This window comes from Netta rufina (genome assembly GCF_964035555.1).
Source record: "Netta rufina genome assembly, chromosome: 2".
Lineage (NCBI taxonomy): Eukaryota > Metazoa > Chordata > Aves > Anseriformes > Anatidae > Netta > Netta rufina.
In genome coordinates, this window is record NC_140124.1 from 135001457 (window position 1) to 135023882 (window position 22426).

The window sequence follows — 22426 nt, forward strand, 5'->3', positions numbered from 1 at the left end:
GTGTATATATAACAGAATATATATTCTGATCCTAATCAGTGAGAGGAGTTAGGTAAAATTACTGTTGGTTTTGTTTCATTTTGTTTCCTCTCCTTACTTGCTAGTTCTGTAATCTGTCTTTAGGACCTAGTTTCCCAGATTTTCCAGTTTTTGCTGTGGCCCAGTCACACACTTCTATTCCTATACACTTCCAGATTGCTTTGGTAACAAAGGTGGTAGACATTTTTGTAATAGTAATGAGCTGAGATGCATCTCATGAATTAAAATGCGTATAAAATATAAAAATGTAAAGCAATATAGAGTATTGTTGAATGGCTCACTAGGTTATGTCACACCCGCAGTACATACATTCACCTACAGCATTCTGAACAGCTTCACAATGCCTTGGCCTTTCTTTGGGTCTCAAAGTTTTGACTGTGTGTTGACCATCAAGCTGATGATACCTCATTGACTGGTTGAGGAAGGACCCAAAACATGTCAAGACTGCCTTTTTGCTACACCATTGCAATAAATACCAACCTTTTCTGTAAAATGAGGGTTCTCCCATTCTCCCTCTGAAGAAGGTTGACAAAGGATGGGCAAGGATGAAGCTGTTCATCCCATCCAACCCTGGCCATTGAAACTGTGGATACAGGAAAGAGCTCATGTTGTTTCTTTGGCTGACCTAACATCAAATGTGGATAATAACACACGGTTATACTGAGTGTTTCTGCAGGAATGATTGACCTGTTCGTACAGTTTTAGAAAAGTGCATCAAAACCAAGTCTTGCTTTCATTTCATCACGAAAACTTACCTCAGAAGCATGCAGGCACTAGCAGTGTAATTTCAATCTATTTCCACGTTACTAACACCTGGATAAATGTATGCTAGAGAAGAAGTCTTTGTTTTTAAAAAAAAAATTAAATTTGGAGGGCTCATTTTGTAGTGATCTGATCTGTTCCCTGACGTGATAATCCTGTGTTGGGTGCAGTCAGAGCAGGGCCACTGAGCTTGCTGCTGATTCGGCCTCACAACAGCAGGCCTTAGATTTACCGCTTGTGATGCACGGTCCCCAGTTCACCCCATCAGGTTTGCTTGAGAAGAATCCTAAAAATGTGTTTTGCTGAAGGTGATGGTGTCCTGAAGATTCCTAAAGAGCTTGTTTAATGTATTTCTATTTACTTATTTTTTCCGTTGTTTCCTATCAGAGCCAAGAGCCATCCGCTGTTCCTGCTGGCACTGCCTCCTTGTTTAACGCCAGGTCAGTCTCTGGTTTTGGGTTCAGTTTCACAGCAAAACTCGAGTTCCTTTGGAAAATGGGGTGATGTGGAAAGAGCCATCCGATTGCCTCGGCAGTGTCCTGCCCAGGAAAGGTAATAAATATAATACGTTTCTGCCAACAGGTGCCTAAGTTTACATCATGAAAATCATGTTAGCAACATATTAAGAGGGCATGGGTTCATGCATGTGAGGGATTATTTATCTCAGTAGTATGAATAAAATCCGGCCCACGTCTTGATATTCTGTAGATGAAACTGTATGTTTATAAATGTTCATGAGAATATAAAAGACCAGAAAGCGTAGCGTGTCTTGCAATGTTAATAACATTTACTGCTTGGTTTTCAGTGGGTTTCTTTGCTTGTTAAGAGGTTGCATGAGGCCAGTAGGATGCAATGCGTTAAAGATGATGACCTGCCCATCTGTATCTCAGTTCTGACCTGAACTTTCCCTAAACTGTGTGCCCACAAAATCACAAAATCATTAAGGTTGGAAAACACCTCCAAGATCATCCTGGGGTCCACTTATGGTTAGACCATAAACACTGGACCAGAAATTCCAGTGTTCTGGCTGGCTTAGGGTAGGTGTCATGGTTTAATGATCTTTCCGGTGCCTTTAGGAGATAGGGAATTTTTCACGTTTCATTTTTAGGTAGGCCACAAAGAGGAAAGGTGAGGTGTAAAAGCAAGTTAACGCTGCTTGGATCCTGCTAGTGCTTTCCTGTCACTGGTCACACCCTGCTGAGCAACTTTGGGGTTTTATTTCGGATGGGACGTGGCTCATCCCACCACCTTCCTTGGGGTAACAATGGGGGCCAGGAGCTTGTAGGAACGGGCTGTCACTGGGGTGATGGCAACCAGCCCCCTGCTAGACCACCGAAGCCGGGCTCAGCATGAGGCACATTTCCAGCAGCAAAACCTCAACCCAACACCATGAGGGGGCACCATGAGGAGGGACCCTGCTGGGACCGCCACTGGGAGCCCTGTGGACACCACACATGGTGGCTCTGCCCCCTGAACACCATTGGCAGTGGCGGCGGGGGCGGGCCGGGGCTGCACATGGAGGGAGCCCGCTGGCGAGCCGAGCCGAGCCGAGCCGAGCCGTGCCATGCTGCGGGCTGCCCTGCTGCTCCCCCTGCCTCTGCTGGCCCTCTGCGGGGCCACCCGGGGGCTGGGGGGGCCCGGGATGTCGCCCCCCGGCCCTCGGAGGTACGCGGCCCGCCTGCCCCCGGGGGCGAGGGTGGGCGACACCGTCTTCACCCTGCCGCCGGGCGCCTGGTTCGAGATGGCGGCCCCCGGGCAGGCCCCGCTGCGGGTGGACAGAGCCTCGGGGCGCCTCTACCTCAGCGGGGAGCTGCCCGCCGGCGGCGGAGCCGAGGCTCTCGTCAAGGTGCACACGGGAGGGGGACGAGGTAAGGGAACGGGGCGCCGGGACCCTCGGCTGGGCACTGACAGGGGATGGGGTTGGGGGCTGACAGGGATTTGGGGTGCTCGGGGCTGTGAGCTCCTTCCCACTGCGGGTCCCAGCGCGGTGTGGGGTGCGCTCCTCGGACAGGGCAGCGCTGGGGAGCGGCACGGGGAAATGCTGGGCGATATTTCCAGCCCCAAACCTTAAAAAACCCTCTGGCAGTGAAGGCAGAGCTCCTCAGTCAAGCCACAGGCGTGCTGCTTGACCGCCTCGCTTATCCCTCGCGAAAGGAACTGACCTTGTGGGCAGTGCTGTGTAAATCACCCACGCTGTACGATGTGTTTTTACTCCTCTCTGTGCACCGATGGAGTATTGACAAGGGATGAGCCTCAGGGAGAAGGGAGTTCGATGGTCAAGTGGGACAAGGTCATTCAGGCGCTCCTCTGAGCCACTTGTAAAATCCTAACTATCTCCTAAATGTGCACAGCAGTGAACGTGGCATCTCTTCCTACTTGCTTATGAAGACAGCTAAAGATTCAGAGGCTTTGAGCATCCTGTTCTCATCTGAAGCAATCTGGTGAACTGTCCAAAGCCAAGCAGAATTAACTTGTGCCAGCTCCTCGTTTCTCCTCATGCCACTTACCAAACACAATTAGCAGTGGGTGACACAGCAATCAATACTATGGGACATGCGCCCAACTTTTTATCCTCTCCTTAAATGAGAAACGAAGCCACCAGACCCTCACTAATTGCCGTGGTTTACATAAAAGTGTTGTGAGTGGAAATAGGTATTTCACGGGTGCTGCTTCTCCAGTGACATTTGTGTGTTGGCTTTTTGTTTCCAAGGAAAAGGCAGTAACGCAGGGCAGCGTCTCACTGTAGTCCTAGAAGATGAGGTATTAGCACTGAATTACTGAAATAAATGTGAGTATGGGGTACTGAAGCCTCGTGAATCCTGATTTAGCAGTAGCAGTGGTGGGCATGGGATTGCCCTTGTGGCTGAGAGGGCTCTGTGGACCCACTCCTCTGCAGGGGTGTTGTAAGCAGAGCCCAAAAAGCAGCGAGCCGTGCGACTCACCGACAGCAAGCTACGTTTTTAAAAAGGCATCTGTCAAATCCTAAAGCTCCTGAAAATGCACCTATCCCACAGCGTGCTTTCAAACATCAAGCGGTTTTGAGTTCCTTGCGCTTTCTGCCAGAAAAAACACCTCCACCAGCATGCCCACCTGGAAAGGAAAACCATTTAATCTGCTTAATCCGCTTCTGTACAAACTAATGAGTAACCTTGTACGTTGCCAGCTCTGATTTCCAGTGAAGACACAGCTTAGTTTTTTCATGCAAAAACAGCCCATTTCTTCCTGGCACCCCCTGACATTTTTAGAGCAAACCAAACCTGAGACCAGAAGCAGAAACCTGACCTGGCAGTCAGGCTCAGAGGTCACGCTGCTGTTTTCTCTTCCCACTATCGGGCTGATTAAAGCCATATGTGGATGCCACCGCTATGCCTTCAAGTTCAGGTGCCAGCAGAGGAAAAGCTGGATTTGCTTGAACCGTAAAACCATTTTAGTGGCCAGGGATCATTAGACAAAACAGCAAGCTCCAGGATGAAGGTTATTGTGTTACCCTGTCTGTCTGTATCTCTGGAAGAATCTCACTGTAAAAATATGTAGTGACCCAGGGGCAATAAATAAGTGGTAAGAATGTGTGGTAACGTGTAGACATCAGAAACAAGCGAACAACTTCAAAAGTGACGAGGTAAATGTGAAGTTTGTTACATGTATTCCTAGCAAGGTAGATAAGGATTTCTCATCACTTAAACAGATGCCTGGTTGTAACAAGATAAAGAGAGGAGCAGAGACCTCCAGAGGAGAATATGCAGCCCTTTATCCTTAACACAAGCCTGGCAACTCTCTTTATACGGCCTATGATTTCATATTTCCAAAATGTCAGGTTATTAAAGCAACAGGAAGGCACTTAAAAATTTGTTTCAGACCCAGATCAATGCTGCACCTTGCCAGAAACATCCCAGCGTGCCCTCACTGCTGCCTCACACCCCACGAGCACAGCGAGTGGCTGATGTTGGTGCTGCAGGACGGGATGCCCCAAATCCAGGCAAGTGTGCAAACAGCCTTTGCTTTTGGAAATACGATCCTGAAGCGGAGCTGATCTTCATCCCATCTGTGCATCTCTGCTCCCCTTTGAAGGCTGTCCTCACTCACGTGCTGGTGGCTTCCACACAGGTGTTTCAGTGCAGGCACAGCAATTGTTGTTCACTAACAGAACTTTCACCCTCTACAGTCTCTCATCAGTGTTTGGTGTGGAGCTGACCCGTCATTTTCGTGACGCACTGGAACTGCACCAGTCTGCTCATTGAGACCATGCAAAAGCTGATTTCTCTTTTCCTTTCCCTCAGAGCGAACCATTATTTGGGATCCCTGCTGGCTTTCCTAAGGCTTGTAGGAACAAATCAGCTGCTGGATTCAAAGGCCATTGGGGCAGGAGGGAGGGGGCACAGCTGGCAGCATGACTGTGTAAATACCACTTTTGTAGGCCCAAAGGCATTTGTAAAACCAGCAGTGAATGCTAGTTAGAGATTAATTACTCCTGTAAGACATTTGCTGTAAGTTTAAATACTCTTTAAGTAGATAATTCCTGTGTATATTGAAATATTGGGGGAAATTTCTGAAAGGCACAAAAATACACATGGAAGAGTCTTCACAAACCATGTCCATACGTGTTGTTTTTTTTTCAGATCCAGTGCTTTTCTTCTCGGATGCTGTGTAGCTGGTGAGGACTGGGCTGCAGCTGTTTTGGTGCTAGGGGCTGTTTGGGAGCTGCTTTATGAGAATCTGACGCCCATGCTTGTTCCGTCCTTAGGTAGTACTGGAGTACCTGGGACTGATCCTAACTGCACAGCAAAGACCAGAGTGCTCAAAAGCAGCTGAAATGTTAATAAATAAATAAATAAATAAATAAATAAGCAAAAAAAAAATAACTCTGTTGTTAGACAAGACTAATGACTAGAAACTGGGGCACAAGAGAGGCTTGCAGCCATGCAACATCTAGTTAGGAAAAAGTCTGAGCAATCTGCTTTGTGATTTCCTAGGTGGTTTATGAGGAAGATGTATCACCCTCTGAGTGAGAGGAGTGAGCAGTGCTTGAAAGACGAAAAAAAAGAACACACACAACAAGAAGGATCTTGAAAATAAGTGACAATTCCCCCGGTCTCCGTGATGATGGGTAGTGTTAAAGACAAACAGATTTTGTGCAAGCTGCCTGCCCGCCAAGCATTGTACCTTGCTGCCTCAGTAACTGCTGTGTCTGCAGGGAGGTCTGCAGCCTGAAGGCAGCTTGCACGTAAAGAAACGAGCCCCCCACTCTTCTTTTTTTTCCTTTTTTGCTTCTACCAAAACACACTGATCTTTCCATAGTTTTCAGTCTATTTGCTTACATTTTTAAAAATTCCTCTTGTAAAATGTGATTCATAAGGAAAATTGCAAATTTATAGGACAAGCATTTGGAGGATTTCTAGAACCATTTTTTTTGGTATATTTGAGATGGAAGTTTATTAATTTATTCAGTCCACAAGGTGTTTCCTGGCAATTACTTTCTTTTAATGTGAGGAAAAAACAGGTAATTGGTGCCACGGAACCGAGTGCTTCGGAAACATCCTCATGTGCTGTGCTGTTTGGTTTACACTGAAATGATTGCTTTTGCCAGAGGGGATGTAAACAAAATAACCACCACTATTTCTCGGGTGTGATCTTTAGGCACGTTTTTTGCTTCTCAGCTTCCCAGAGGTTTCCATTATAAACCCACTTCAGGCAGTGCAGTTCCAAGTCCTCGCCTTGGGTCTGCGAACGAGCTGCCCAGCAGCGCGTGCATCTCTTGCAGACGACGACTGGTACCTCTGCCATGTCACCCTGCTGGCCCCAGAGGAGGAGCTCCTGTCCTGGGCCATGTACCCCTACCCCTACCTGGCACGTGTTGATCCAGATGCCCACAAAGGCACTCTCGTCTACCAGCTCGCTGCACGACACAGTAACAGCGAGAACACCAGCGCTGGCCTGACGTACACACTGCTTGCAGGTAGGTCCGGTCTGAAAAAAAACAGCGAGCATCTGCCAAGCTGCAGATTTTTCTTATCAGTCTCCCATTTTATCCTTTCAGTGGGTAGCTTAAGGCTCTGGTTTTTGTACAGTCCTGTCTCTTTTACTCTTTTACACCAGCCAACAGCACGGTGTGAGGAAGAGATAAGGAGAGGGAAGAAGAAATAAGATCTAGGTAGATGATTTGAGGATAGCTTACCTTAAAACATTGAAGATGCAAACGCTCTTGCTGCAGGGCACGTTTCACACCAGCTTTACTTATGTTTGTAGGTGGTGAGGAGCGGTTTCAAGTTGATGCAGACTCCGGGGTTATCAGGACGACGGGCCTGCCCCTGGTGTGGAACAAGGAGTACGTGGTCACCGTGCAGGCCTCGGATGAGTACGGCAACAAGAGCCCCTACGCCTCCATCTCCGTCCTGGCGGGCTCCCGGCCTCCGCAGTTCACTAACGTGTCCTACAGCGTGTTTGTCCCCGAAAATACACCGGCGGGAGAGAAGTAAGTCCTGCTGTGTCAGGTGAGCTCCTTTACCATCGTCTGGGGGGGAAATAAGTGATCCTTTTTCTGGTGTTTGAGAGTCTGTTCGGCTGCTGGAGAGCAGCAGGGGGTTTTAAGGTGCCCAGCAGCAGGTGCAGCCACACTGTAGGGGATTTAAGGAATAAGAAACCTCTAAATAAGCTGGTCAAGTAGGAAAAACTGCTGCAGATGTGCCACTTGCTCCTTAAAAGAGACCAAATGGGGAGGAGGGAAATTTGGCTCCCTCCCTGGAGCTTTCACTGAGATGGCCTTCAACTGTCTCATGCTGGCCAGGGGCTGGTGTGAGAGATGGAGCTTCAGAGCACAAGTCATAGTAGAAAGGCAAGCACTTATTTCACTGCCTGCAGGGGGGACAGCAGCATCTGGAAAGGCCCCGTGCTTACTGTTTTTCCTGTCCATCTGAACCATCTCCTTTTCTTAATCTGAAACTTCAAAGGAAGTCAGAAGTGTAGCAGTTATCTATGTAACTGAAGCAGAACAGTAACTGCCGTAAAGCGCTGGGAAGGGTACTTAGGGGAAGAAAAGGGAATTTCAGGTCAGAAGGGGATTGAAAAGCACTTTTATCCCAGCCCTGCTGTGTCAGGGATCAGTTTGACAAGAGGCAAGGGGACTTCTTGTAGCACAGGGACTTCCAGCCTAAATCCACCTTTTATCATCCACTCTTCTAGGTACCCCCTGACATCTTTCCCTGTAGAGTTGAAGCGAAGGATTATTCTCTCCCTCTTTACAGAATAGCAGTGGTCGAGGCTGTTTCCTTCCAGAGCCAGCCCCTTTCGTACTCGCTGCTGACGAACCCCAGCGGGCTGTTCAGCGTCAGGCAGGGGAGCGGGGAGCTCCACCTCAGCCAGCCCGTGGACTACGAGGGCGAGCACCACCTCTACCACCTCCTCCTGAAAGCCACGGAGGCTGAGAGCGAGCTGAGCAGCGTGACCGAGGTATGGGAATCGCTTCACGTCCTGTCCAGCTCCAGTACCTCATGAGCTGAGCGAGTTACATGCATGGGCAGTCCAGAAAATTTGTGAAGAGAGATGGTGCTCGGGAGGGAGGATATCTTGTGGTCACGGCAGAAGTCTGGGCTCTGATCTGGGGTCATTTAGGCTCAATGAAATACTTGTTTGGCTTTGGCTTTGCCTCTCATCAGCTTGGAAGTGGAGGAGATGACATCTCTCTGTGTTGTAGTGTGGGAAAATGTTTAACGTCCCATCCTTATACCTCCAGTGAATGCCCAGACTGTATCCAGGGTGAGGGGCATGTTTTCCTGAGCGTCGAAACCAATATTCCTTCTCAGGGTCTCCTTTTGTCTCAGGTCATGGTCCATATCACGGATGAAAACGACTGTTCTCCTGAATTCCAGCGCTCCATTTACACCAGGGACAACATTCCTGAAACCATTCCTGTCGGCACGTCTCTTCTGCAAGGTGAGCACCTCTTCCTTCAGGCCCATTATTTGGTGTTACAGGTTCACATTTCTACCATGAGAAATTGCTCTTCTACAGCGAGCAGTGACTTTGTAAAATGTGCACTTCCCGGGGTCTCTAGATGGCTTTTAGGTGTCCTGGAAGTAGATTTTTAAGTGTCTTAAGGTGAGGATGGAGTTGAATGGTCCAGGAACAGCTTCTGCAACTGGTGTGAGGCAGGGTCGTGAGGCAGAGCAGCACCAGAGAGAGCTGGTGATGCAGGGAGATGCCCGGAGCCCTGAGCTGATGCATCTGCACAAGGGGGCCAGAGATGCTGCTTTGGGAGCAACCTGGCCTTGAGCACCTCCAGGGATGGGCCATCCACAGCTTCTCTGGGCAACCCGTGCCAGCGCCTCACCACACTCAGAGTAAAGAATTTCCTCCTTGTATCTAATCTAAACCTAGCCACTTTCAGAATATTATCCCCTTGAAAAAAATGGAGCTGTTGGAAATAATTTTAAACCCCAAGTTCCAACCAAAACTTCACAGTCACTTTTAAAATCCTGTGGTTACACAGATGAGGACTCAACTTGGATGGCGCTGCACCTCTTGTCTCACTTCATGAAGTCCAATAAAAAGAGGAGTAAAAGTCCATTTTCCAACCTGTCTTTCTGCTTTTCATCTTTGAAGATGTCTCCAGGTCTGACGTAGCCCATCATGATGTGACAGGTGGCACAGATGTGCTCTGCCTAAAACCAGGAAAACGCACATGTGCTCACTGTCAGTATTCAAAGCGAAGCACGGGCAGGTGCCAGGTAACAGGAGTGCAGGCTGAGACCTCGGGGTGGGGATGAACTCTCTAAAATGGGTGAGCACCAAGGCAAGTCTCAGTGAAAACATTCACATCTAGGACTTGTCTGTTGAAGACAAAGCTGTAAGTTGCCTGAATTTGAAGCTGAACTTGTGCAGGACACAGTGGTGATAAGAAGCATGTGGCAACATGCTGATAGCAGGGCTGCAGGGACTGCTTTCCCTGCAAACTTATCCAGAGAGCTCACCACTTGCTGCAGCTCAGTTTTTGGTTTAATGGCTCCTGGGAAGAAGTAAGTTGCCAGTTGATCAGAACGATTAACTGCTGGAAGTTCCCAAGCATGTGATTTTCTTTGAAGAGATGAATGCCGTTCTCTCCATGAGACTTGTAAAGCTGATTAAAATTCACCCAACTGTGGGAAAAAAAATGTGTGCCCCACGCCCAAATCAATGAGCGCGTCCAGCTTGGTTGTCTTGCCATGCCGGGTGAATTATGGGGTATGTTATGGTAAATACTGGGTAAAACTATGAACTGTGCCACTTGTTAAACCTGTGGATGATGTAAACGCAGGGTTTGGTCATCGAACGTTTTTGTTTCAGCGCACTGGACAGCTGTGTAACGTGCCGGCATCACATTCCCTATTTGTCAGAAAAAAAAAAAAAAAAAAGGAAAAAAAAAAGGAAAAAAAAAAGGTATAATTGAGCATGTAAAATGTGTTTTTGTAAATGGATTTGGAGGTGTTTCACAGGAAGTTAGAACCACAATAATGATCCTGCTCAAATGAGGAGGTGGTTTAATACCGGGATGAGGCGAAGCCTCACTGGCTGGCTGGAAAAACTGCAGGGTAATTAAAGAGGTGAGCTCCTGCTCTTCAAATCACTTCTGATACAACATGTAAGCTCTCGCTCTTTGCTCTGCTGCTTTGCTGCTCTGGAGCAGATGGGACTCCGTGGGTACTGAGCAAACACTTGTCGGGGAGGAATGTTTAAGCCCTCTTTATACCTCGCAGCGCCAGGTAATTAAAAAGTACATTAGCTGTAACGTAGCCGGGAGCTAATTAAATTGGAACGGCATCCCCAGAGAGAGCGAGGACACAATTTGTGCCTGATAATGCTCAAACAATGTGCATATTGATTGCGTGTTAATTACCAGTGCTGACTGCTGTTTGCAGGAAGCAGGTTGCAGAGCTGGGATTGCCGCGCTCTGAGGGCATTGCAGCGAGCAGCCAGGCTGGGGCAGAGCTGTCTTGCTTGGTTTGTCCCGGGTTCCTGACGAGTTCCCAGCCTCCTACTGCAAATGAGGCTTTTATGATGGCTTTTTATGGACTTTCTGTTCCAAAAAAACCCTATCTGAAGTTTATTAGGTAGGAAATAGCATAACCAAAGCCCTGCTGCAGCGTGTTAAGTGTGTTCCCTAACAGTTCTTGCCACAGACTGCGACTCTGGCTCCAACTCGGAGGTCGCCTACTTCGTCCAGAGCACTGATTTTTCCATCACGCGCCACGGGGTCATCAATTCTAACCAGAGGCTGAACTTTGAGCGAGCAAACCATATGTATGAGTTCGTGGTGATAGCCGTCGATAAAGGACACCCCCCTCGGACAGGAACCGCGACCGTGCGCGTTCGAATGGCCAACGTGAATGACGAGGCTCCTGTGTTCTCCCAGCCCGTGTAAGCCACCCTGAATGCCCACTTTGCTTTTTACAGATGCTTTGTGTAACCTTGATAACATCTGGCTAAATGTTTTGTCTTTTTTTTTTGTACATCTGTAAGTACCCCCTGGTTTCACTGGTAATGTATCTGAAGAAAGGCTTTAGAAGCTGGCACTAAACACCCTCCAATTTCTCCCTTCCGTGCACCAGTTACAGAACTTTCATCTCAGAAGATGCTGGTCCCGGTGCCTTGGTGGCCACTGTCCGGGCCAAGGACCCTGATGGAGATGGGGTGCTTTACCTAATTGCTGGAGGTAATGAGGAGGGCAATTTTGAACTGGATAGCCAGAAAGGTAAGAAAGGTTATACAACACAATTATAAATCAATGCAAGTACCTGCTTTATCTTCAGGTTACTCTCAGACAGATTCAGAGCAAGTTTTAAAATCCCATTGTTAATTTTCCTGCAACTTTTTTTCCAAGTGTCCTTTTTTCTACCCCTTTTTCAGCACTGGTCTACAGCAATTGCCTCATATACAAATTTGGAAGATAAAATTGTAGGTATTAATTCTAAGCAACCTCTTCTATTTTAATTTCCGTACACCAAATTCAAGTTCAGCATGGGAGAAAATGGATCCTAAAAAGAGAATGGCTTTTACATAAACTAAATACAATATGGGGCCGCCAAGTAACTACAATCTAGTTTCAACTGTCTCATAATAAATGGCATCTTACCTCAGCAGTAGTTCTTAAGCCATTTAAATCTTTGCATTTATTCATGAAGCATGGTTCAATAAAAGAGAGGTAACTGACTGGCTTTTCTTTGCAGGTACAATTATTGAATGCATAAAGCAAATACATTTTAAAAACACCGAGGGAAAAAAAAATCTTTTCGCTCCCTTTTCTAGCTGTAACACTGGTTCTTAAACATGAGGACAGCCCCACCTGGCAATGCAGAATGTGTTCAGGGAAGACAAGATACCACAGAAAAACTCCACCTGGCCTCTATCTCCCTCCTTTTGTGTCCATTCTTGTCCTCCAAAGTTCTCTCCCCTGGCAGCTGCACAAAGGGTGCAACGTTTTCTTTCCTACAAAGAAAGGCTGAGAGAGCTGAGGTTGTTCAGCCTGGAGCAAAGAAGGTGCTGGGGAGACCTTATAGAGGCCTTCCAGTACTGGAAGGGGGCTTATAAAAAAGATGGAGAGAGACTTTTTACAAGATCCTGTAGTGGTAGGACAAGGGGGAATGGTTTTAAACTAAAAGAGGGTAGGTTTAGGTTAGATGTAAGGGGGAAATGGTTTACTATGTGGGTGGTGAGGCCCTGGCACAGGCTGCCCAGAGAAACTGTGGATGCCCCATCCCTGGAGGTGCTCAAGGCCAGGCTGGATGGGGCTTTGGGCAACCTGGGCTGGTGGGAGGTGTCTCTGCCCATGGCAGGGGGTTGGAATTAGGTGATCTTTAAGGTCCCTTCCAACCCAAACCATTCTGTGATTCTATGATATCCTCTAGTTTGTATTGACTGCTTCACCTGTATGTCAAAAATCAAAAGGAATCACCATATTCACATATTCTGCAAGTGGAGATGCGTCATATCAGCTAGAATTACTTATTTGATATTCATGGTTGACTTGAATATCACCAAAATTTGGTGCCTTTGTCCTAGGACTGCGTGATCTGATGTGGTGACTGATGTGATTTGGTGAAGACTGAATCCTGCGCTTTGCAACCAAAATACAAACTGACCCAAAAACACAGTGGCAGAGAAATGTGATGCTGTCTTGACATTTTTTTGTTTGTTTGTGTGGTAAAATAAAATTGCACTTTGCTTCCAAATTCAGGTATCATTAAAGTCCGCCGAAGCCCGCTGCCCAGCCTGAGGGGGCCGCAGTACATTCTGAACATCACTGCCATAGACGACAACGTCTCGGGGGGGCCCACCCCTCTCAGCAGTTTTGCTGAGGTTATTGTAGGAGTTAATGATGTAAATAACAACAAGCCTGTCTTCAGAGAGGTAAGATGTCTTTCTGCAGATACTCTTTTCCCATCGTAGCTGGGCTTATAAATTCTTCTTGGCTCCTGGTGATAGCTGCTGGGCTGAAGGGACTGTGTAAAGCTGAATGAGTCTGTAATCGAACACATTTCTTCACGCTTAAAGAGCAAAGTCTTCATTCTCTTTTTTCCATCCTTTTTCTCCCTTAGAGCTTGATTTCTTTGTGACTATGTGTAATAGAAGTGATTTTCTTCTGAGTTTTCCTATGTGCTGCCATGGTGCAGCTAATTTGTGCGGCTTGGTGTAATACATAGGGCTGGATTTTGGGTTTATTTTTAGTGCACTTACTACAGTGACAGCACCTGGGTTCTGGAGAACCAGCCTCCGGGGACGTACGTGCTGCAGGTGGAAGCCTACGATGCAGACCTCGGCGTTAACGGGGAGGTGAAGTACGGGCTCATGCACCGCGACGGAGCTTCCCTGGGCTTCAGCATTGATCCAGACACAGGTCAGTGGCTTCCAGGTTACTGAGGTAAAAGGAAAACGCTGTGGTATTCTAGTGAGAGTGCTGCTGTATGGCTTTTATAAGCCATAAGAGCTTATAAAAAATACTGGGAAAAAAATAAAGTGGGTAACCATCTGTATAGATTCAGTTGTTAGTGACTTAGATGGCAAATTGAGTAGGGTAACAAACCCCTGGTCGATGTGAAGGTAAAAAGCTATTCTGAGACAGTGACAGTCTTGATGTACTTCAGATGAAGGAGCTATAAAAGTTGCTGATGTTCCTGTAGTCAAAACAGTCAAGTGGGATATTTGCATGTTGGTGTCCAGGACCCCCCAGTAAACTGGAGGAGCCAACAATAGGGAAGCAGAGTCTTTGTCTCAAGCATAGTGCAGGTGGATGTCTGGAAGGGGCCCCAAAAAGGCCACTTTAAAGTCTCACAACCAGAAGAAAAGAGCTGAGACAGGGAGAGACTTGGTCATCAGAGAGGAAAAGCTGAAGACGGGGTGAAACATGTTCAATTTATTAACCGAGCTACCTGATTCTACCCTGTTTTAGTCTGTTCAACAAGGCTTTGACTACATCACTTAAGATTCCTGTGGTGTGACTCTTCCCCAGAGCAATAATATCTTTCAAATTCTCAATTACTTGGATCAGCAGTGCAATAGCCCTAAGGGACATCTCTCGAGAAGGCTGCTGACCACTGGTGCTGTCTGGCAAGTGAAGAAAGGAGAGACAGGACTTGCAGTTGCTCTGGTCCGAGCCCTGCCTTGCAGGGTTGGACAAGGATTGAGCTTTATGGTTGTGCTGCGTGCAGGTGTAGCTCCCTCCTGTGCGGCAGCAGCGCCGGACCCTTTCTGCAGGCTCAGTCCTGAGGTGTCTGTGTCCCCAGGGGTGATCACCACCACGCAGAGCTTTGACCGCGAGAAGCAGAGCGAGCACACGCTGTCTGTGACCGCCACCGACCGAGCGCAGGAGCCGCTGGTCGGCGTCTGTCAGATCCCCATCTTCATCGCTGACGTCAATGACAACGAGCCCAAGTTTGAGAACAGCCGCTATCAGTGTGAGTGATGGTTTTCCTGCTACCACAACGTGAACCTGTTTAGTTGTTCCTAACAATGACAGTCAGCTTTTGGGTGACCGATCTTTGCTGCCAGCTAAGCCAGTTACTGCATATCTCATTGTCAGTGGAAGAATGCAGAATTAATAAATCTCATAAGTGTTTTATTTATTGCAATACTCTCTAAAACACCGACAGTTTTCAGTCCTATGAACCAGGCAGATCTGATCCCTTTCCTCTGTGGCTTTTTCCTGCCCCGTTTTTCTGCACTCTGAATTTTTATTCAGCATTCCCCGAATCGAAACGTGACAAAAGCTGAGAAGTCAACGACCCTGATGAGAAGAGCAGTCATCATCGGTGTCTCTTTGATACAGTGCCCCACTTCAAATAGGTTGGAGTTGTGTTTATCTCTTGTCAAACAGCCTGAAATCCTTGGCTTATAGCCTACAGTTGGCTGTGAGCCCTGATCCCTCCTGTGCTCCTGAGCTAGCTTTTCCCATTTGCCCTGGTGCCATTCCCTTTTTCATCCCCATACGATGTGCTTTTCAATAATTTACCTTCAGCTGCTGCTTCCCCAGTAGAGTCCTGCACTTCAGTACATTTTATGTCACCCACAAATGACAAGGATGCTTCCTAGCTGATGAACTGTGACAGGCTTTTCTTGCATAATTGCCTCACCAAGAATGGCAAAAAATGGCTGATTATGTGCATGACAGCAAGTCCATTTTGGAGGTTTTGACTGTTCAGTGGAAATGTCACATAGGGCAAAGCAGTGACCAATGTCGTATTAAAATGAAGAGGGCTCATAAAAGCATTTTAGGACACAGCAGAGGAGCCCCTGAGACAAAAGTAATGTTTGTGCAAAGATGAACCTTTCTACTGTACCTTCAAGTATGTTCTTCAAGTGAAACTGCCCGTGATTGTTTTCAAAAGTAGTGAAGCTGAAGGGTTGCATTTGGTAGTTATGATGACTTTGGCATTTCCAAGGAATAGGTGGATTTTGGGGGAATTTTTTCATGAGCACAGGTGTGGTGGACCCAACACAACAGGAAACCTGCAAAGGTCCTATAGCGTAGGCAGCCCTTTGGGACAGGGAAAACGCAGAGGTCACTTTAGTGTGTAGCACTTTGCCAGCATGTATACGTAAGTAATCAATGTTTGTACATCACAGAATTAAAAATAGCTTCCCCTCTAACGAGATCAAACGCCATTAGTCACAGGTTCCTGTTCTTCTCGGGAACTGCTGGTTCTTGATTCCTGTGCACTAGGATGTTGGTCAAATCCCGCATTTAAGCCATGTATTTCATCATCTGCATGGAAAGCAGGCATTAAACAACTGCTTATCTCTGTGCAGTGTGTGGCATAGTAATTGCTAGCTATGCCAGCAGCAAGTAGAAGTACATGAAATAAGAGAGAATGACCCTTCCAAGTAATTGTGAATGTGTGGTGTTTTTTTTTCACAATGTGATTTAACAGGATTTGACTATAAAAGTATAAATTTAAACACAACGAAAGGATATTTTACAGTGTTTCTTAGCAATAAATTCCATTTTCATTAATCTATTTTAATGCCAGTAAATCTTTTCTGAGAGTAGCTTTGGCTGTTCTGACATACCAGGGACATGAATCCTAGGCCAATTAACTGTCATGGGAATAAGAGAAGCTAATTAAAGCTCAACTTTGTGTTCATGGAGTTGTGGTGGTTTGCAGTTTTACTGCCCCATTGTCACAGATTGTAGATGTTAAGGGAGAAAAAAACAGAAGACATGAGCAGACCACTTTATAAACAGTGTGAAATGCTGATTTTCCCACCTCAAAAATGCTGAAGTAGACCTGCTCACTATTTCTCATGATTTTGTTGGCGTCCTTGCTAGGAATCAGGAAGACAAAATGAATTACTCCTCTGGGCACTGGGTACTTCAACTGTGCAGCTTTTTGCTGGCAGATTTTTAGATGACAGCTTTAAAAGTGAAGGGTTGGTCTGCCTAGGACCACTGGCACAAAGACACAGCCTCTGTTGCAGGTGGATTGCTGGAAACACAGAGTGAGACCTCAGGACCCAGGGCTTTATGCTCTGTGATCGCCTCCTGCCTCCCCGTGGGGATGCAGTCGCTCGCATTGAGCATTGATCCTGCTCACACAGAACCCCTCGTGATGCCAGACGTGGTCGCAGAGGGACAGCAGCACCCAGCAGCTGTCAGGGTGACAGTCCCCAGCTCTGCCCTGATAGAGCCTAGCAGGGACTTGGGGCTGACGTGGTCGTGGATGGCCTGCACCAAAAGATAAATAAATGCCAGCAATTCTTCTGTGAGGGGGATTATGAGGTTTAACATGCTACCCTGATTGAGAAAGCAGTGATAAAACCTGGCTTTGCTGCGAAACGAGCTGCTCTGAAACACCAGCTTCATCGAGGAAGTGGCCCAGGGAAGCCCACGTCCTCAGTCTCTTCCAGATTACCACTAAAACCTGGGATGGGAGTTATCTAAAGGGCAGCGCTGTGCTGTACATTTGGCATTGACCTGTAAAGATCCCTCTCACGTTTACTGATTGTTATGTGCAGGAGTGTTCCTGTTACACAGCTCAGTCAATGACAACCAGTCCTGCTGACAATACCTCTGTCTTCTCAAAGATTTCCTCAGCGAAGACACTCCCGTGGGGACGAGTTTCCTCCGCATTGCAGCTCATGACAGTGACCAAGGCGTGAACGCGGCCATCACTTATTCAATGTTAGAGCGTCAAGTGGAGTACTTCCACATCAACCCCAGCACGGGCTGGGTGTATGTGAACCGCCCGATCTCCCAGGTAATGTCACTGCCTGCTGGAACCGAGCAGCCCCGACCCCTCACACCCATCACACAGGGTTCATTGCTGTCTCTTGATTTGTACAAAATGCTTTGCAAATATCCTCCATCTGCTTTGTTTCGTAGGCCACTCACATTAGTTGCTATGTTGTAGCAACAGATGGAGGCAACAGAAGCAGCACGGTGGAGCTGACCGTAACCATCACCAGTGCCCTCAGCCACCCGCCCCGGTGGGAGCGGAGCAGATACTGGGTAACCATCCCTGAAAACACCACCCGTGACACCAGGGTAGTGGTACGTTAAAAGTATGACTAATTCCCTCCCTCTTATATTCGTTTCATCTTCTTCCTCTGTTGTGCTCTCTCTGTGTCTGCATTGGAATCACAGACCCACAGGATGGATTGGGTTGGGTTGGAAGGGACCTTAAAGCCCACCCAGTCCCACCCCCTGCCATGGGCAGGGACACCTCCCACCAGCCCAGGCTGCCCAAAGCCCCATCCAGCCTGGCCTTGAGCACCTCCAGGGATGGGGCATCCACAGCTTCTCTGGGCAGCCTGTGCCAGGGCCTCACCACCCTCTGAGTGAAGAATTTATTCCTAACATCTAATCTAACTCTCCCCTCTTTCAGTTTAAAGCCATTCCCCCTTGTCCTATCCCTACACCCCCTGACACAGAGTCCCTCCCCAGCTTTCCTGTAGCCCCCTTTAGGCACTGGAAGGCCGTTGTAAGGTCTGCCTGGGGCCTTCTCTTCTCCAGGCCACATGTTACAGGCAGGTAAATTTGCTGTCAGTTAAAGACCTACAGCAAGCCTAAATGTTGTACAAGGAAACTCAGCTCTTCAGAATGGATGTAAACTGTCTCTTGTCTGTTATCGTAGCCATGCATGCACAGTTCTCCCCATCAAACTGAACACTGCACACTTGCAACCCTGCGCTTCATCACTGTATGTGGTGGCTCTTTTCTTCTTCAGACCATCAAAGCCACATCCCCTCTTGGTGATCCCAGGGTTACGTATAACCTGGAGGAGGGTCAGGTTCCAGAGGCAAACATGCCAGTTCGTTTCTACCTGAAGCCAAACAGAGCCGATGGATCTGCTTCTCTTCTGGTCGCTGAACCACTTGACTTCGAGACAACCAAGTTCTTCACCCTGAGGGTCCGGGCACAAAACGTAGCGATGATGCCTCTTGCTTCCTTCACCACTATTTGTATTAATGTGACAGGTAAGGCCTGCTGTTGTTAGAACAGCTCATTCAGAGCAGTTCTGTTGTTGTTTTTACTGTAACACCATGAATTAAGGTAACGTCCATGAAACTACAAAACACCTTAAACTCTTTGTGCATTTCTATGCTGCAAAAGGAGGTTGTATGGTCATTAAAAAGTCTGTTTGAGACTGTTTCTAAGTATAACTAGGAAATGTGGTAGTGAAAAAATGTGCTGTGTGAATGTTTACACAATGCTAGTACCTGCTTTTATAAGCACAAATAGAAAGATTTCATTTTAATAAGAGAAATCTAATAAATGTCCCCAAGCTATAGAAAAGAGATGTGTATCACTGGAAATATTCTGCACTATAAAAGGAGAAACAGTACAGAGAGCTTGTTTTTGTGGTTGATATGTTTTGTTTTGTTTTGTTTCGTTTTTGTTACATTCAGAATTTTCTAGTTAACATTGAGGTAAAAACTGTAGAAATGGAAATGAAAATGTTCTTACAACAGAATTTTCTAAGATTTGACCTAACCCGCCTTACAGTGAAATCTCTTCGTGAGGCTCTACTCCTGTAGAACCACATAAAACAAAGTCCAAATTTAATCTCTGCCTTTTGAAGCTTTAGTGGAATTTCTTTGATACTTGTAGTCATTTAGGATTAGAATAAGAATAAATGAAGTCTTCAGCAAAAACATTTGTCACCACCATGGAAATGAAAGACCTAAGTGGTAATTTGAATAGGAGTCTAATGCTTTTGTTTCACTTTATCACAGTGTTGGCTTGTCTTCCACAGTCCACTAATGCAAAAACCCTTCTGTGAGGCAGGGGTGCTTAAAGACAAGCTGTAGATTGTGGAGCCTGTCCCAGAATATTTTTCAGACAGTGCAGTCATTGGTAGCAGAATTTATTAGAAACTTTGTTTTACTCACAAGCAAAAAGCTTCTTAAAATGTGGCTGTTAGGGAAAAGTGCAAAAAGGTTTAGGGGAATATGTAACATTGCTGGGTGTAATCCTCTTACAAAGAGTAACACCAGTTGGATTCATCATGGGTTGAGCAGGGGGATGACCAAATCAACACAGCCATAGCTACCCTTCCCATCTCTCGTGCTCACTCTTCCTACACAACAGTTGTAGGGAGAAAATGCAGCAAAAGCTGGCCCAACAAATTGCTGAACATATATTCCCCAGTTTAGCTCTCTCCAAGGGTCAGACAAGGAAGAAAAGCAAGGCGACCACTGATAAAAAACATAACATGGCTTTGCATTGCCACAATCCAATCTGATCCAATCTGATCTGGCTGCAGATGACCACTTTCAGAGCAGCCTTTTTTTTTCTCCAGGCTGCTTGCCACTCTTTCACGGAATCCAGTGGCTGTGCTGTTACAGTTTGTTAGCTCACCTAGCCCCGTTCTCTCCAGAAGGTCAGTTTTCTGTCAGAGCCACAAAACAAGCACTGTCAGCACACAGTGCTGCTGGTGGGAGGGAGCATCCCACTGCTTAGAGCAGGATGACAAGAGTGAGAAGGTCAGCATTGCTCCTGTGAGTGCCCAGTGCTTAGGTGAGGGGAGGCTAATGTGCAGCTGCCTCCTAAATAAACGTTAGATCCTACAGCCTAACACAGCTCTGGCTGTCCTGCCCTGCAAAGACCAACAACGACTGTCTGACACACATTCTTTGTCAACACCAGACTCTGCAATTTGAATTTTCTTTGTATGTCAATCATATAAAATAAATAATAAAATAATAAAATGCTGAAATTAACTACTCTGAGCGGTTCTGCTGCAGGTTTCAGTAGATAACCAGCTCTTTACAGACTGGGAACAAAAGGCCTCCTGGTCCTGGCATTCATGGATTTATTATAGTAATACTGCTGGTCAAATTGTTAGCTAGTGTCTTATCTGAGATTAGGCCACTGTCTCTCAGAAATCACTCAATGTCTACAAAATGCCTTCTAACAGCTCCCATGAAAATGGGAAGAACAAAAGTAGGGTTGCTTCTTACTATGAACAATGTGAGTCCTTTCTCTAAGCAAAATTATGGCCCTGGTAAAAAAAAAAAATACATTTTCTCACCGTGGTCCCAATCGTCTTCTTTTGCAGATGTCAATGATAACGTGCCATTCTTCATGTCCTCCAGCTATGAGGTGTCCGTGCCAGAAGGAGCCGATGTTGGCACATCTGTGCTCCAGGTTTTAGCTACAGACTTGGATTCTGGTCTACATGGAGAGGTTTGACCTCACATCCAATTCTTTTCCTCCCAGTAGGCAAGTTTTAGTATAGCAATCGGTGAGAGTGCACAGTCAGCAGGTGACAGGGAAATGACCCACAAACGCTTGCAACAACTGTCAAGCATTTGTCTAGCATAAGAAGGGATGCAGGTGGAGAAGATGCTTCTTCAGGATTTTGGGATCCAGTGTCATAGCAAGACGTCCTGATCCAGCAACTGTGGCAAAGCACTGCTGTGTGATTCTCAGGGTTGAAGGAAACATGCATTTTCAGTGCATTTTCCTGAGCCTTTTCCAAAAATCCTGTAAAGTCTCCTGGGAGAGAATTCTGGCTCGTACAGATCTGCTGGTTTGTAACTCATTTTGCAGCTCCTGTGGAGTAACCTATGTGGTGGAACCATGCCTGGGTGGAAATGTTTCGTTTTTTCTTCAGAAAAAAACGAAAAAAGCCAAACCTTTGCTAAAGGGGAAAAAAATGGACAGCTTTCATCAGTGAAGATTTTGATTTGTTCATATTTGAGGTTTTTTTTTGTGGTGGTGGGGTGATGAGGCAGGACACCCTGTTGAACAGGACCCAAACTGTTCTATCTATTAGCCCTGCTTCTTTGGTATCAGAATCTGTGGGTTGCTAGAAGCTGGGGAGGCACCAGGAAAGGTGTCATTCCTCACTTTCTCTGTATTTCTGCTATTTTTGAGCTGTCTCCTACTGACCACAGTTGGAGATGAGATACTGGTTTGATGGGCTTTGCTATGACTGGTACGGCTGTTCTTCTGTTAGAGAATTCTGTTTGTTTGTTTTTATTTTGAAATGGGCAAAAAACTTCAAAAGTTCTGTCCAGACCAATTTCCTTCCCAAGAGTGTTGCCACCTTGTGGAGAGGCCCAGGAGGCTGCTGGGGAAGGGAGAGGTTGCAGCACTCGGCCATACAAATGAAAGAGGAAAACACAACCTCCTTTAACTATTTACCTTTTAGGTTCACTACTTTATATTGAAAGATGCTAGTGAGGACTACAGGTTCTTCACCATTGAGCGCAAGACAGGAATTATTTCCACACATGCATCTTTTGACAGAGAGAAAAAAGCCTCCTACTTGATAGAAGTTCAGTCTCAGGACTCTTCAGAATCTGCTAGGCCTGGTGTCCATGGGCAGCCCAATACAGGTAAAACTAGTAACAAATTATATATTGGGTAAAAGATATCAGAGACTGGATTCCTTAACTTTTCTAGACTTGGGGATGTGTCAGCTGTCTGGGATACGATCAGGTGTTCCACCCCTGCCATTTTTAGTCTACATGTTCATCTTGTATCTCCTTAGACACAGCCTACATAAGGATTTTTGTCAGTGATGTGAATGACAACGCCCCGGCATTTCCTCAGTCGGTGTATGAGACCAGCGTAGATGAGGACAGGGACGTTGGAAGTCCTGTTGTGACGGCGACAGCAAATGATCAAGATGAAGGTGAGCTGACCTGCCCTCCG

The 22426-nt window shown here is 46.6% G+C and overlaps 1 protein-coding gene across 1 annotated transcript in view; it reads left to right on the forward strand.

Moving 5' to 3' along the window:
- The first annotated feature begins 2520 nt into the window (after nucleotides 1-2520).
- Nucleotides 2521-22426, forward strand: part of LOC311207045 (neural-cadherin-like) — a 39592-nt gene continuing 19686 nt past the window's right edge. Inside the window, exons 1-16 of the mRNA XM_084282923.1 lie at nucleotides 2521-2669; nucleotides 6560-6754; nucleotides 7045-7270; nucleotides 8040-8244; nucleotides 8616-8727; nucleotides 10938-11187; nucleotides 11379-11521; nucleotides 13004-13176; nucleotides 13495-13663; nucleotides 14550-14720; nucleotides 17347-17519; nucleotides 17645-17812; nucleotides 18489-18738; nucleotides 20823-20950; nucleotides 21921-22107; nucleotides 22263-22406. Of these exons, the coding sequence (XP_084139049.1) occupies nucleotides 2543-2669; nucleotides 6560-6754; nucleotides 7045-7270; nucleotides 8040-8244; nucleotides 8616-8727; nucleotides 10938-11187; nucleotides 11379-11521; nucleotides 13004-13176; nucleotides 13495-13663; nucleotides 14550-14720; nucleotides 17347-17519; nucleotides 17645-17812; nucleotides 18489-18738; nucleotides 20823-20950; nucleotides 21921-22107; nucleotides 22263-22406 (2821 nt within the window). The 5' untranslated portion in view covers nucleotides 2521-2542. The remainder of the gene's footprint in view (nucleotides 2670-6559; nucleotides 6755-7044; nucleotides 7271-8039; nucleotides 8245-8615; nucleotides 8728-10937; nucleotides 11188-11378; nucleotides 11522-13003; nucleotides 13177-13494; nucleotides 13664-14549; nucleotides 14721-17346; nucleotides 17520-17644; nucleotides 17813-18488; nucleotides 18739-20822; nucleotides 20951-21920; nucleotides 22108-22262; nucleotides 22407-22426) is intronic.